The sequence below is a fragment of the Monopterus albus genome, unplaced genomic scaffold (assembly GCF_001952655.1).
Source record: "Monopterus albus unplaced genomic scaffold, M_albus_1.0 scaffold194.1, whole genome shotgun sequence".
NCBI lineage: Eukaryota > Metazoa > Chordata > Actinopteri > Synbranchiformes > Synbranchidae > Monopterus > Monopterus albus.
Window position 1 is genome coordinate 849645 of NW_018128074.1, and position 14118 is coordinate 863762.

A 14118-nucleotide genomic window follows, 5' to 3' on the forward strand; every position below is an offset into this window, starting at 1 on the left:
TCAGGAAATATGCAGATGAAAGATCGGAAATGATTACTCAGTTACAGAAGTTAGGATAATCAGAAATTATCTTGAAAAGTATTTTAGAATATAGATGTAGTGGGCAGGGAAGAAGGTTTCTGTTTGATTATTGGAGGACAACTGACCTGATTTAGCTTAATATAGAGTAACGGTGTGTTGACGTGGATTAGAAACAGAAGGTGGCGGTAATGCAACGCTAAAGATGCCAACCGCTGTAAAACACCAGCGAAGAAGAAGGAGACGGAAGGGGCGGGACGAAGTGTAAGAGGAGAGATTTGGTGCTCTCATCATGGCGGGATACATGAAAATGATTAGCAGTTTCATTTTCACGAGTGTTAAATGTATGGTGCTGCTTTTGTGTTTACCGCAAATATCACACCAGACCACGGGTAAAGTATAGTGTTACGCTGCAATAACAGAGAATTTAATTTATAGGATAACGTTACATATTTTTAACAAATACCGTTGTCTAGGCTAACTCATGTTAACGTTAGCTTTTATGTTTGTAACGTACACTTACTGAAGTTACTTGATGCTAAACCTTTGTGTCAGTATGTTATTGCTAGCTGGTGTCTAATTCTTGTTTCTGAATAAATGTGATACTTAATCTGTCAAAGTTTATGGTTAATGTTGCTCGCTTTCTCATGTTGATATAACGAGCTATGTATAAGTCCAGTGTGTCCGCTCAGCCGGAACTTGATTTTTATATGTGCAGCAGATGTTTGTAGGATATGAAACGGAGTGTGAAGGGAACAAAGAGGGTGTAAATCACAATACATCTTTAAACAATACAAAGCAGGTGAAATACAAGAGCACCACCTTTGTATATTAAATATTCCGTTTTTGTTCAGACTGTCATCTGATATTTCAGTCTTGTGGCCTAATTGCAGATGTTATTGGGTTAGCAAACCTAAATGTTTAACGAAAAAAAAAGTTTATAGGTAAACAGAAACGCAGCAACCTGCACTGTGTATAGAGAGATTGGGAGATACCGTGTGCAGACGTTTGGCTACCCCTATTATATAGTTTTTAAGTTAAATACAGCAGACTATATTTACCTGTATTGCAATTTTAACTTGCACATAAAATCAAGGTTATGATAATTTACTTCCACTCAAAATGAAATTGTAAGGTTAAAATATTATTGATAAACGTGGGTTATTTCTTTTACTGAATGTATTGGCCAGGAACACGTGAAATGAGTGTGTAATTGTTCCCACTGTGCCCACCAAAATCTGATTGGATATTTTCCCTGTATGTTGACCTGATTTATAAGAATAATTTGTAGGTAAAATGGAACCTTAATCTCTCATTTGAAAATGTTCATTAGTGTTCTAAAACTTGTCATTTATTTTACAAATAAAGTTAAAATCCTGGTACAATTTAAACCCATGTGTGTTCCAAATAATCCCACATCATGATTTATTGATAAATATAAAAATGTATTGTTTTAAAATAATTTTTAACAGAAATCGATTTACTGTAACATTTTAGGAAGAATTTATTGTACTTGTTTTTTTGTAGAAGGTTTTGATCTCTGTGGTTTCTCAGTTAAAAGGACTACCAACCACCCTCTAGGGGACTTTGGATGAACTGCCACTCAAAATCTTATTAACAATAATAAAATATTTTGACTGTGTTTTTGAAAAATTGCCTAACCCTGTGTGCAGAACTAATCTAAGTCTAATATTTAATAGTGCATTTAGTAAATATTGATTATAATAAAGAAAAATGTCCCAAATATATTTAGTTTTCACTCCTGCTTGAGCTTTGCTCTGTATTTTGCTTAAAAAAACTACAATGCATAGCTAATGTAGAAATTTTGTGTTATGTTAAACTATACATTTTGACCATTTTAAAGATTTATTTCTTAATAGGAATCAATGAGCGTGGTCCCAAGTGCCACAGACATGACAGGGATGTTGCAAAGTATTCAGTATTTGTGTCTGTGTTTAGGAAACCCAGGTAACAAACCTCCAGTAATTGATTTACTTGATGGAGAGGAGTATGTCGAAAGAGGGCCCAACAGGTTCTGCTACAGAAACTCAGTAACGCCAACCTGGAGGCAAACATGGGCAAGAATTCAGGTAAGTTGCATGAATGATAATCAGCCAAATCTGAAAGTATTTAAAGATTTAATTTGTCAGCAGTTATTGTTGTATCTTAAGGCACTTAATTCTCCTTGAGGCAAAACTCAGTTGTTTAGACCCATAATAACTGAAGGTGTCTAACAGGTCAAAGTGTGGAGCTCAAATGTATTTAAAATGGAAACTGTGGAAGGAGAGGAGGAGCTGCAGGAGCTGGACCACTTCAGTTTCTGGGGCTGGTTTCAAAGCTTGTTACGTGAACGGCAAAATGAAACCACTATTAATATCGGCCTGTTCAGCAAGAAGACGTGCTTCAAGATCGATCCTGCTGACAAGACTGAGTACACCATCAAACCCCTTCGCAGTAAGTGTAAGAACAAGTTACATTTTCTGATCGCCGACAGATGCTACTTGGCTGGCATGATGTTTTGTTTTTTGTACGTCCCCCCCCAGAGTTTGATATCTACCTGTTTTTGGTGTTCATTGCTGGAGCCTTGTTGTTCCTCTTTGCAGATTCACTCAGCAGGTATTTCTGTCTCACTTAACATCCCACTGTCAGGATTTTACGGGGCCATGAATCCTTATTAACTGTTTTCCCTTCATTTGAAGGAGTCAGGTTTTTTTCTACTCTGCTGGTGTGAGCACAGGCATGATCGCCTCTCTTATCATCCTCTTTTTCATTTTGGCACGCTTTTTGCCAAAGGTAACTTATTTCATTGTCCTCGAGTATGCATACGTTTATGGGTCAAAACAATTTGGTTTTATGCTCAATGTACTATTTCTGTTTGCTGCTTCCACAGAAAAGCCCTTTTTATGTGTTGATTCTTGGCGGCTGGTCATTCTCTGTGTACGCCATCCAGCTCGTCTGTAGGAACCTCAGCATAATTCTGCAAGAACACTTGCACATGGCATTAGGTACTGACTCTGTGAACACAAACTTTATGCACACGGTAACTTCCTGGAATTGAAAACCTAAAGCAAGGCTCTTAATATTCAACAAATGCTCACCGCTGCTGATGTGCATCTTAAATAGCTATTTTAAAACCTCTGAGCATGTAAGCAAACATCTCCTGTTTTAATTACTGATTAATCTGCTAGGTATTTTCATAGTTCACAAATAAACTGTTTTGTCAATTAAGTGTCCTAACCTAACGAAAAATGCCCATTATAGGGCTGTAACGGTACACGAAAGCTACGGTTTGGTTCATTTTCTGTACAGTAAGAGGGAAAATACAATATACTTAATTTTTAAATAAAATGTATAAAAAAGAACAGAGAATAGAATACTGCTGTGGCACTTTGACAGAGCCTGTAAATAACTTGGCACATTCACCATGCAGACTTTGTGTTGCACTCTCCACTAGAATAGCGCTTCTTTAATACTGTGCTAATCAGTGTTTCTGGTTTTTGACAGGTTATGTAGCAGTGGTGGGATTCATCAGTTTTGCTGTGTGTTACCGTTATGGTCCTCTGGTGGATGAGAAGAACATTAACATTTTGTCATGGACGCTGCAGCTGTTTGGACTGCTCCTGATTTATTTAGGAATTCAGATTCAGCAAGTTGCTTTCGCCATCATTGTGGCAGCTTTGTTCTCCAAAAATCTGGATTACCCGGTCTCTCTGGCAGTTGCTGCATGGAGGTGGGTGTTGGCAGTGCAAACAGAAGGTGGCGTAAGACTACTGCACTATATTAAACTGAAGATCCCCTCAGTTTGTGTGCTATTCATGACTCTTTTGTTATGTATCAGTTTTCTCAATAGTGCACAAGTTGTTTGTTCTTTGATATGTGATGCTCTTATTTCAGCCTTGTTGATGTATCTAGATTGACATTGCATGAAGTACTGAAGCTCATAGCACTAATCAAGTACCACATAGCAAAAGCCCATGGTACTGTATATTAATTTTCCCTTTAGTATCTGTAATCATATTAAGTTCATATTTAAATTTGTTGTGCAGGAAAGTCAGACGGTATGTTCACTGGAAGCCAGAGCCGCGACGCCTGTTGACTGAGGAGGAGTATCAGAAGCAGGGGGAGGAAGAAACTCGACGTGCACTAGAAGAGCTGAGGAAGCACTGTAACAGCCCAGAGTTCAGCCCATGGAAGACAGTATCCAGGCTTCAGTCCCCAAAAAGGTGTGTGGTTTGTTTTTTTTTAATGATTTGTTCAAGTTAAAAGATGTCTGAAATAGAGAGCTGGTCATACAGATGTGGGTAAATACTTATGCCAACAAATATTAATTAAAATCTTTTCACTTTGACAGTGATATCTGTCGATCAGTGTCCAAAAAGAGGACATCAAATCTATGTTGTGTAGTAAAACAAAAACATACGAAGGTGCATACTTTTTATACAGCAGAGACTTCCAGTCTATCAAATGTGCGCCCACCGCAGGCCTCTCCGGGATAAGCCGTAATCAGTTAGCTAAAGTTTGGATGGATGGATCAACTTTCCCCTTAACTGTTGAATTCTAATGCATCGTTGTAGCAAAAGTACACCTGAACCCCAAATCTCCTTCTGACATTTCAACGAAAACGGTCCCAGTCTCGGTTAAACACCTGCTAACTGACCAGCATTTTAGCTACTGTTATCGTTAGCTAACATAGCATGCTATCGCTAGTTATGGCACTTACTCGATACATTCGCTAAACTGTCAGTAGCAATATGTCCGTCGGTAGCAATGCTAATATTAAACTTAAAAATAAAAAACATACGAAGGTGCATACTTTTTATACAGCAGAGACTTCCAGTCTATCAAATGTGTCCATCCACACCGTCTCCGAGACATCGCCCCTGGATCCCTTTTTTTTTTGTTTGCACTTTGAGTCTATTTTTTCCTTTGGTGCATTTGAAGTATAATCATCACAGGCAGCTGCTTAAATCATGTAAGTCACCTGTTAGCCTGTTTATGTATTAGAAACTTTTTACTTGAATCTCTTGTCACTGGGCTTTCTGATTTTACTTCCCCCATCCTTTGTAGCAACACGGGGAAATAATAAAATTAGTAAATCCATACATATAAACGCTGATGAGTCTACATGAAGCCTGTTTTTGTCAGGTGCATTTTTGCTGTTGGTCAGCCTGGTGAAGACTAATGATCTCTACAAGTTGCATGTGTACGTGCCAAGCCATATGAATGTCAGTCTGTCCAAAATAAAAAATAACTTGTGCCACGACGTAGAAACTTGATGGGCATTGCCAAAGCAACTTGTATTGTGACAGTACGATCATACTCTATAGCCTTCTGTTATAAACACCAGTACACTACTGTATGTGTTACATGTAGGTACTCTTAAATACAAGATTAGGTCAACCACCTGTGTTGCTGATACTGTGACTGTAATCCACAGGTTTGCTGATTTTATTGAAGGCTCTCCTCACTTGATGCCAAACGAGGTGTCTGTCCATGCGCAAGAATTTAGTTTTGAGGGATCTCTCTTTGAGGAGGAATTTTTTGACACCGATGACGAGGACGATGACGACGCTGTGAAGCCTGTGATGGCACCAGAGTGAGAGAACACACTGAGCTGCATAAAAATTGAAATGATTATTATTACCTGTCAGAAAGGTGGCCAGAGAACAAGGCCTCGTGGCTTCAGTGCAAATGCCCAGTGTGACTTGAGTAACGTACTGTGGAGGTTGGATCAAGAAAAGCCTGGATTGTCATTTCAGTCAAGGCACCACCTTGTATCTGGGCTTTCAACAAATCACTGGCGGTCACAGGCAGACTAGTGTGGTCAGATCTGTTATTACCATAAAAATATTAAAGGACTGAATGTACATTAAAGCCAGATCCTTTTTTAAGGAACAAAGGCTTGTGTTAAAATAGAGGTTATAAATATGCTGACAGTGAGCGAGGCCAGTTGGAAGTCAAAGCAAAGGAACTTTTACTGTGTGCTGGAAGTTTGCGTTGCGGTGTCTTATTCCATAGCTTATAAAAACATTTTAGTTTTCACAATGTTGTTTTCCGTCCTCTCACTGCAGATGATCCATCTCTTACACACTATTAACAGGTTCTCGGCTCAGAAGAGCAGCACAATACAGTGGAAGTTACTTCAGCTTTCTGCTCAGGGATTTAATGATTTGGTTATGTTTGTTTTTAATGACCATAAATTAATTTTAAAAAAGTGTTCCAAAGTATTCTGAATAAACGATACAACTGAGCTCTGACATGTACTGGCATCATTGTAAAGAATATTAAAGCTACAAGGTTGTGGGGTGTTTACACATCTACATGGCTTTGGTTAACTGTATAATGCACTGGAAACCTAAAAAGCAGAGGTTTTATCTTTCATAATGTGCTCGTAGACTTTTACTAAGATAAGAATCTGTCTCAAAATTGTACTTGAGCATTTCTGTTTCACTTCTACTCTTACATTTAAGGCAGATACTGTAGGTAAATGTTTTACATAGAAAATATCAGTTTAAAAAATAAAATGCATTATTCTAGGTTGGCTTAAACTACCCAACAGTATGTTAAGTAGCTAACATTAGCTTTACTTCAACTATCTACACCATATAATACGGCATACGGTCATAGATCTTGAACTTAAGATATTTACAATTTCTGTTAATCATTACATTCAAAGGTGATGTCTTCAAATTACCCAAAGAATGTCCAAAAAAAACCCCAGTATATTTAGTGGACAGTGATACAAAACAGCCACTCATTTAAGAAAATGACAGTTTGGGATATTTTTGCACATTTCTCACTAGGTTCATCAGTAGATAGCACAAGAGATTGGTTAATGATTTAAGCAGTGGGAGAATCTGTGGGATGTCCACTTTCCTAAGAGAAGAGGGCTGAAGTCAGACAGGATTTGCAGAAGCTGTTTGATTTTACCTGGTGCAGTAATCAGTCTGAATCTGTTTGGGGAAGGAATTACTCAAAAATCAGCAATATGAAGGTCATCGTCCCCCCTTCGGTTACCCTTCAGTATTTTACTGTGAAAACCCCGAGTCCAGCAAGTGTTTTTTCTTGGTTTAACTGTCTTTTTGGCCTCTGTTACATCTTAAATCTTCTGTTAAAACATGACGATATACAGTAAGTCTCAGGGAATTCTACATCTTCAGAGAAATAGAAACTTCTGACCTTTATCATATCTGTCACCTCTGAAATCTATTTTAGTATATCTTTCCATGTCAATCTGGCTTGAAAGTTAAAACAAAGAGATGACTGACATTATCTTCAACTGCATGTGTGTCAAATCAGCCAGCTGCAATATCTAGTGCCTCTCATCAAGGTTTATGTTCAATTAAATGTGAAAGCAGAACTGGGAAAAACTGCAGTGGACAACCTAATATGTTGTTCAAACACGATAGTGTTATCTTATTTCGGGCAGCTTTCAATATACTGGAGGAAAAAACACAGTATTCATCTTTTCTCTCCCACTCTTTAGTTTCAGTGAGCTGTATCTGATATCTTGGGGACATTGTGACCTTTAGTCCAACTGCCCCTTGCATCCCACCACCTACATGAATGTGCCTGTCCTTCCAGCATATGGAGGCAGGGAACTCCTCAATAACAGTTGCAAATGATCGCACAACACATTTGAAACAGTTGGTACAGCTAGCATGATTTGCATGTGTTTCCCAGGCTTAGGTTGGCACAACCGACACACGTTTCCTTTGTACTACTTTCCCCATGCGTCAACATCAGGGAAACCTCACTATAATGCAAACACAACCACACTGCACACAGAAGGGGGGAATCCCTTGGATATATATGAGCATACTGCAAACGATGTGTCAGCCCCCCTATGGTGACTTCATGTAAAGTGTCTGGACTTCCCCACAGCTTACAAACTGGCCCACAGGTGATCTACCGATTCTTACAAACCTCCACACAATATGGATTTGGCAGCTGGTCTACTTGACCATATGGAATAAAGCTACGATGACCAGGCGAGCACACCAGACAACTGGCACTGCATGTTTTATAAGAAGGAAAGACACCCAGCTTCCAGATCAAAGATAATTATGTGTATCATAGCAACAGAAAGCCTGCACTGTTTATTGTAGGTGTGTAAATGCATGCTGCACGTACATTCTTCATAGTAAAAGTATCAAGGAAAAAAATAAAATTGAAACTGTCATTTAGAACATGACTACTTGGCACTGAGAGCTGCACAGGCGTACAGCCAGTGAAGTTAATAACAGAAAAGCTACATCTGTGAGAGAATAATATTGTAGACACCTCACATATGAAACCTCTACAGTTCATATGCTGTTCTGGCTTTTGACGAACAAACATTTGGGAGAATACGTTCACAAACAATGCTTTTACTTTTATGCTGCAAGAGGCAGCACAAGCTTCATCTTCCATATATTGCTCCATAGTCTGTGCAGACATGATCAATTGAACATTCTCTTTTCCTCAAAGGCTACATATGAAATAGTTAAGTACAAACAGAAGAACTGGAGTCCAGTGTAGGTGGGTAAAATCCAGTGTTCAGTCAGTTCAGTTAGTATTTGTTGATACCAAATATCCGTACTCCGTGAAACTGAGGCAACTTGGGGATGAGGACACTAAGAAGGGAGCCTGTGTTGATTAGGAAATGTGTGGCATCATATTTTGTGTAGAAACTGGCAAGAATATACCTGCAGAAAGATAAAGAATAGTGTAAATGTAGTGTCAACATGGCAGGATCAACATTTCTGTTGCTAAAAACATATATGACAAACATGGCTGTTAACAGCTGTCTGCCACGGTTTGAGATTAAGGCCCCATGAATTAAAAAACTTGCTAAATCTGCCAATATTATCATAAATAAATAGCACACAGTGTGTGTGTGTGTACCAAACACACTTACAGAACAATTGGAGAGATGGTGAGGAATTTGCGTGACGATGTGAATTGGACACCGTAGTCTATCTGCTCCCAGTGAGTGAGCAGACGAGCTTTGCCTTGGTCTGGTGTCTCAAAGGGAGTGCCCTTCACTGTGTGTAGAAACAGGTACATCGCCTGCAGAGGATGGAGCACACAGCAGATACACACAATACTATCAGCAACAAAGACCGAGTGGTTTCCCTTGAAGCAGGTTCAGGTGTATGCTGCCTCATGAGAATCCACTCCAACCAGCAGGATGAAGGATTTTTACCTAAATTCTCATTATCCAGAGTGTCACCCTGTGTATGTATTGACTTGCCACAATATTTTGATAAACCACTGCAACAATTCAGCAAATGAAATTGCTTTTTTTTAATCTTTGATGATAAAACCAAAGAACATAATATACACAATGGAAAGAGTAATAATTGACTTTGAATTCTGAGGTGTCCTGTCAACAGTTTTATCATTTTGGTCTATAGAGAAAATAATTTTTTGGTCCTTCTGCAGCTTTTTTGTTGCAGTACCACAAGTGGCCATTGGGCGGAATTGGCTGAGTGGCGGTGCCGAGGGCTTGCAGTAGCTCTGTCCACATTTCCAGCCCATGAAATCCACCCACCAGCACCTCTAAAGCAGCCAAGAAATAGTCCAGCAACTTGGTGTTTTTAAACTTTGGTTTTTGTACAGATAAAACAAATGAGATATTTTCTTTTACTTTTAGACAGAGCCAACCTCTGCTATATAGGAAAGATACGGCATTAACATTATTACATGGCAAATAACATCATATTGCCATATTAACTGACCAGGTTGTGGATGACATTGGTCAGGGTCCAGACGAGCGGCACACTGATGAAAGGAATGCTGAGCAGAACAATGTGCAACACGATGGTCAGGAGCAGGTAGGTGAGCCAAATCCCTCTGCTGTTCATCACCCGCGTGTTGGGGTTCACCTCGCTGTGAGCTACGCCCACATTCATCTTGGATACACACAGAGACAAAAATATATGAGTTCAAGATGCTGAAGACAAAGGTCTGCAGTTTCAAGAAGCACTCACGGACCTTTTATTATTATTCCCTGTGATGCTATATGTCCAGTTTCTGTTTTTATTTTTCAAGTTTCCTGTTGTTTTATGTAATTGTAAACAGACATTTGAGTTTGGACTGTTCATTAGACAAAACAAGAAGTCATCTTGAAATCTGGGAAATTGTGATGGACATTTGTAACTACATTTAGACATTTGTGTACAAGAATTAGAAGAATGCCTTTAGTGTCATTGCACAGCTGTACAACAACAATGAAACAACAAGCAGCACAATCTTCAACCAGACCCAACACATAGCCTGCTATGCATAGACCAAATGATTAATTGGGAAAGTAAACGTTTAATTAATAAGTAAAATTATACTGTTGTCTTATAATCCCCTTTCTATTTTTCCCCAACAGGACACAATGTCTATCTCCATTTGAGACTGTCCCATACAAGGGGATGTAGGAAACAGGACAACAGCTTTGTTTTCTGTCCTAATGTAACAAAATCACCCTACCAGCACATAAAAGGTGGGATTTATACTACATTAGAAGGGTTTTCAAACTGTATTTTCCAATTTTGCTTAAAAAGACTAAGAATGAAGACTGGTTGGTTTTGTGAATGTCCATGTGTTAGCTTCTCATCTGTGTTAAAGTGCACGGCTACTTTCCACACAGTAGATGAGATGGTCCAAAATTACACTGCTACATATTTGCATTTGAGACACAATCATTGGGTCATGTATATTGGACTTACTCAAGCCAGTTAAACTGTTACCTAGGGCAGATTTGTGAAAACGTATAAAACTGATAACCCTCCCTCCAACTGCATTCCCTGCAGCTTGTACAGGTAGGAAGCTCACTCCCCAAAACAGTTCACAAATTATAATGGGCAGCTGTGGCGATGTAAAAGCCCCACTGCTCACTTCATTTACAGGATAAAGCAATGACATAGCAATATAAAGGGAATAGCTGTCTTTTGAGTCAGGAGGACTGGAGTATTAGAAGTATTGTGTTTTACCGAGCTGTATTGAGATTACTTATTTTACTATTGACCTATAGACTACCAGAATAGTTGTATTATAAAATGGACCGTCACTGGGTCCATGGACCACTGTTTGAGTACTACACGGTGTGAATGATGAAAAGAAACTTTAAAAACAACAACAACAAAGAAACACCCAACTCTGACGAAATGACTCCGCCCGACGGAATTCCTTCTAGTGACTAAACAAGCGCTTCCTCTAACAACATCAATAAGATAGCTGTAGCTGCACCATTCACACACACTAACCCGGGCAAAAACAATGAAAAAGTTGAATTTACGCACAACTATGATGCATTGTACTATAACATGACACTACCCTTTCACACAGTCCTAATTTTAGTCTGACAGTTACGGACAAGAAATGTTACATTCGCAAACTAGCTAACACTTGCTACTCATAGGCTAACATGCTAATGTTAGCATTAGTGCCAAGTTACAGTAATCACGCTGTAAGGCCGACAGACGACATATTAATGCAACGGGGCATTGATTGCTTCGATTACATCATGAATAAATAGTCTGGCCCATACGGTAGTATATTTCAAGGCTTAAAACTTGACATTTCAACAGAGCAAACTTTACCTTCCCGTATTGTCACAGCTCAAAAGGAAGTTCCTATTTATCCCTCTAACTCCGCCTTCGTCAGCTTTACTGGGCTGGTTCCTCTGCTGCAGCGGACACCTGTCAAAAAAACTGCAGCTTGTCTGCTCCTGACCTCAACAATGACAGGTAAAGGGAAAAGCGGCATTTATTTTTTGCTGTCTTCTAAGAAATTCCCAGGTTGCCACAATAAATGGAGCCAATAGTTTATCACCGTTAATTTCCATACAAAAGCTCGATTCCCACACAACAGAAGGTATGGGCAAACAAACCGGACGCACATATAGAAAAATCAACGAGGTCTTTTTTTTCTGTAAGAGTAAACCGCTGTTTGAAAACACCTCCAATAGGTCTAAAGTACAAATTTCATCTTTATGTGCCTTGGCCCAGTGTAATTTTGCGTCTTCTTCTCGTTCAGCTGTGCAAAGCAGCAAGTTGCTCAATACCGCCAACTGGTGGTTTGGGAGGTTACACGGTGACAGTGGGACCCGCTGTTGAGGTACTTGTGTTTTACTCCAGTATCTCAGTTTTCTGTTACAATTATTGTGGGAATTGTATTACATTTATTTTAACTTTAGTCATTTGTTACCTTGGAGATTAGGTTTCATAGCCTAATACTGAAACAGAATCAAAAAATGAATTATGATGTAATAATATAGTTTAAGACTATTGATTGGCATGAAAAAGTCACAAACTACCCAGCAAAGCAAGTCAAATTAGCACCACCTTTACCAGCTGCAACAATAAAGGGATCTGCACATATATTACTCTGAAATGGGGCATTCTGAATAATAAGTACTTTTACTTTTAGTATCTTAAGTATATTTAGATGCAAACACTTTTCTATTTTTACACAACATTTTGAATGTACATTTTAACACAGTATTACATTTCTACATTGTGGTATAACTACTTTACATTTACTTAAGTACTAAGTACTTTTTCCACATACACTAAATGTTCACTGAAGCGCCAATGCCACACCTGAACCAAATGGACTATTTACTCATGTCTGTGCTACTTTATAGTACTTTAAGATGGATTGGTGTTGTACTGGGCTACATTATAGGGTCAGAATATTAGGAACACCTCTAAATATAATGTAGTCCAGTAGAACACCACCTTTAACTATGGCCCTTTTTTGTATATGTACGTGCTGATTGCATGAGCAGTGTGCAAAGAAGTGAAATAAGGAAGTGATGTAAACGTCACATTAATACTGACCCCCGGATTACATGTGTGGGACATGCTGAGCAACTAAGGCATGCTGTGTCAGTCATTTCTTGAAACGCATACTTATATTAACACTTTCTATTTAAATGTACAGCACCTGTTACAGTGCTCTTTGTTCTGATGCTGCTCTGTGACTCTAAAACCTTTGCACAATACTGTATATTTTTATAGATCGTGCTGTTTCCAGGAAATTACCAAGATCGGCTTCTTTAACACTAATGAAAAGTTAGAGAAATGTCAGAATCATGAAAAGCTTGAACATCTGCAGCTACCCTGTAGCCGAGCAACTGAACGGTGAAAAGCTCAGGAGCAATGCTGTAAGCGGACCTTGAATTAAGTTTGTTTAAACAAGTGCTTTACTACTGGTTTTTATGGTGGATAATGTCTCAGCAGCTACAGGATGATTTACCATGAAATTTTGTACAGACATTCATGGTAAGAAGAGAATGAATCCTACTGACTCTGGTGCTGTTGACCGCAAACAGCAGGTCAAAAATTTCACTTAGCCAGTGAACACGTCGACATCTTCCAAGACTGACTGGCACACATTTCGGTACTGAAATTCACACGCATGAATTTGTTTGACAGTCTGTTTGGTGATCCCCTTGCTTTCTATAATCAGGTCAAATTTTAAAACATTTCAGTTTGTAATTAACAACATTTTCTTTAGGCTCAGCTACACTATGTGCTTAGTGCTACTTTGTACTGTTGTAAACACTATTAAAGCCAGGATTCTTTCATTGTGTAAATGGTCAGAAAATGTCAGCTGTACTTATTAGGTCCCTCTAGATTATCTTTAACATCTTTGTTCATGTGACACTACAGAGGACTCAGTGTAACATGCTGACCTTTCTGCTTACATCAGCCTCATACAAATAAACTGTACAGTTGTCAGGTTTGCTCGGTTTCACCTGCCTCTTTCCTCTCTCTTCCACACACCTGCCAGCTATTCTCATTATCACCACTTGTGTTTTTGATTTGATTTGATTTTATTCTTTCAAACATGTAAAGACAGTCAATATGTCAACACACATAATTTCACACATATCCACAAATGCATTATCAATTTGCTTATACCTAGTACATGCTTGAACGGAGTAGGAAGAAGTTAGACTTATCTAGTCCTACCCCATAACATCATCTTACCATCATTGGTTTGCAAGCAGTATTTCTACATAGATAATTTTGTTCTACACCACGCTAGTGATATACTAAAAAATTATTACAGATTAACATTCTTACATAATTACATTCTTAGATAATTATCTTCTAC

At 38.6% G+C, this 14118-nt stretch overlaps 2 protein-coding genes across 2 annotated transcripts; one reads left to right on the forward strand and one right to left on the reverse strand.

The window, feature by feature from the left end:
- The first annotated feature begins 288 nt into the window (after positions 1–288).
- Positions 289–6265, forward strand: nemp1 (nuclear envelope integral membrane protein 1). The gene is made up of 9 exons (XM_020617842.1): positions 289–410; positions 1978–2108; positions 2256–2472; positions 2562–2634; positions 2718–2811; positions 2909–3023; positions 3523–3748; positions 4065–4241; positions 5456–6265. The coding sequence occupies exons 1-9, from the start codon at positions 311–313 to the stop codon at positions 5616–5618; spliced, it is 1296 nt and encodes a 431-aa protein (XP_020473498.1). The 5' UTR covers positions 289–310; the 3' UTR covers positions 5619–6265.
- Positions 6266–8085: 1820 nt separating this feature from the next.
- ormdl2 (ORMDL sphingolipid biosynthesis regulator 2) lies at positions 8086–11701 on the reverse strand. Its single transcript, XM_020617736.1, has 4 exons — positions 11595–11701; positions 9741–9914; positions 8918–9069; positions 8086–8705 (listed from the first exon to the last, which is right to left on the reverse strand). The coding sequence occupies exons 2-4, from the start codon at positions 9912–9914 to the stop codon at positions 8570–8572; spliced, it is 462 nt and encodes a 153-aa protein (XP_020473392.1). The 5' UTR covers positions 11595–11701; the 3' UTR covers positions 8086–8569.
- Between the last annotated feature and the right edge of the window lie 2417 nt (positions 11702–14118).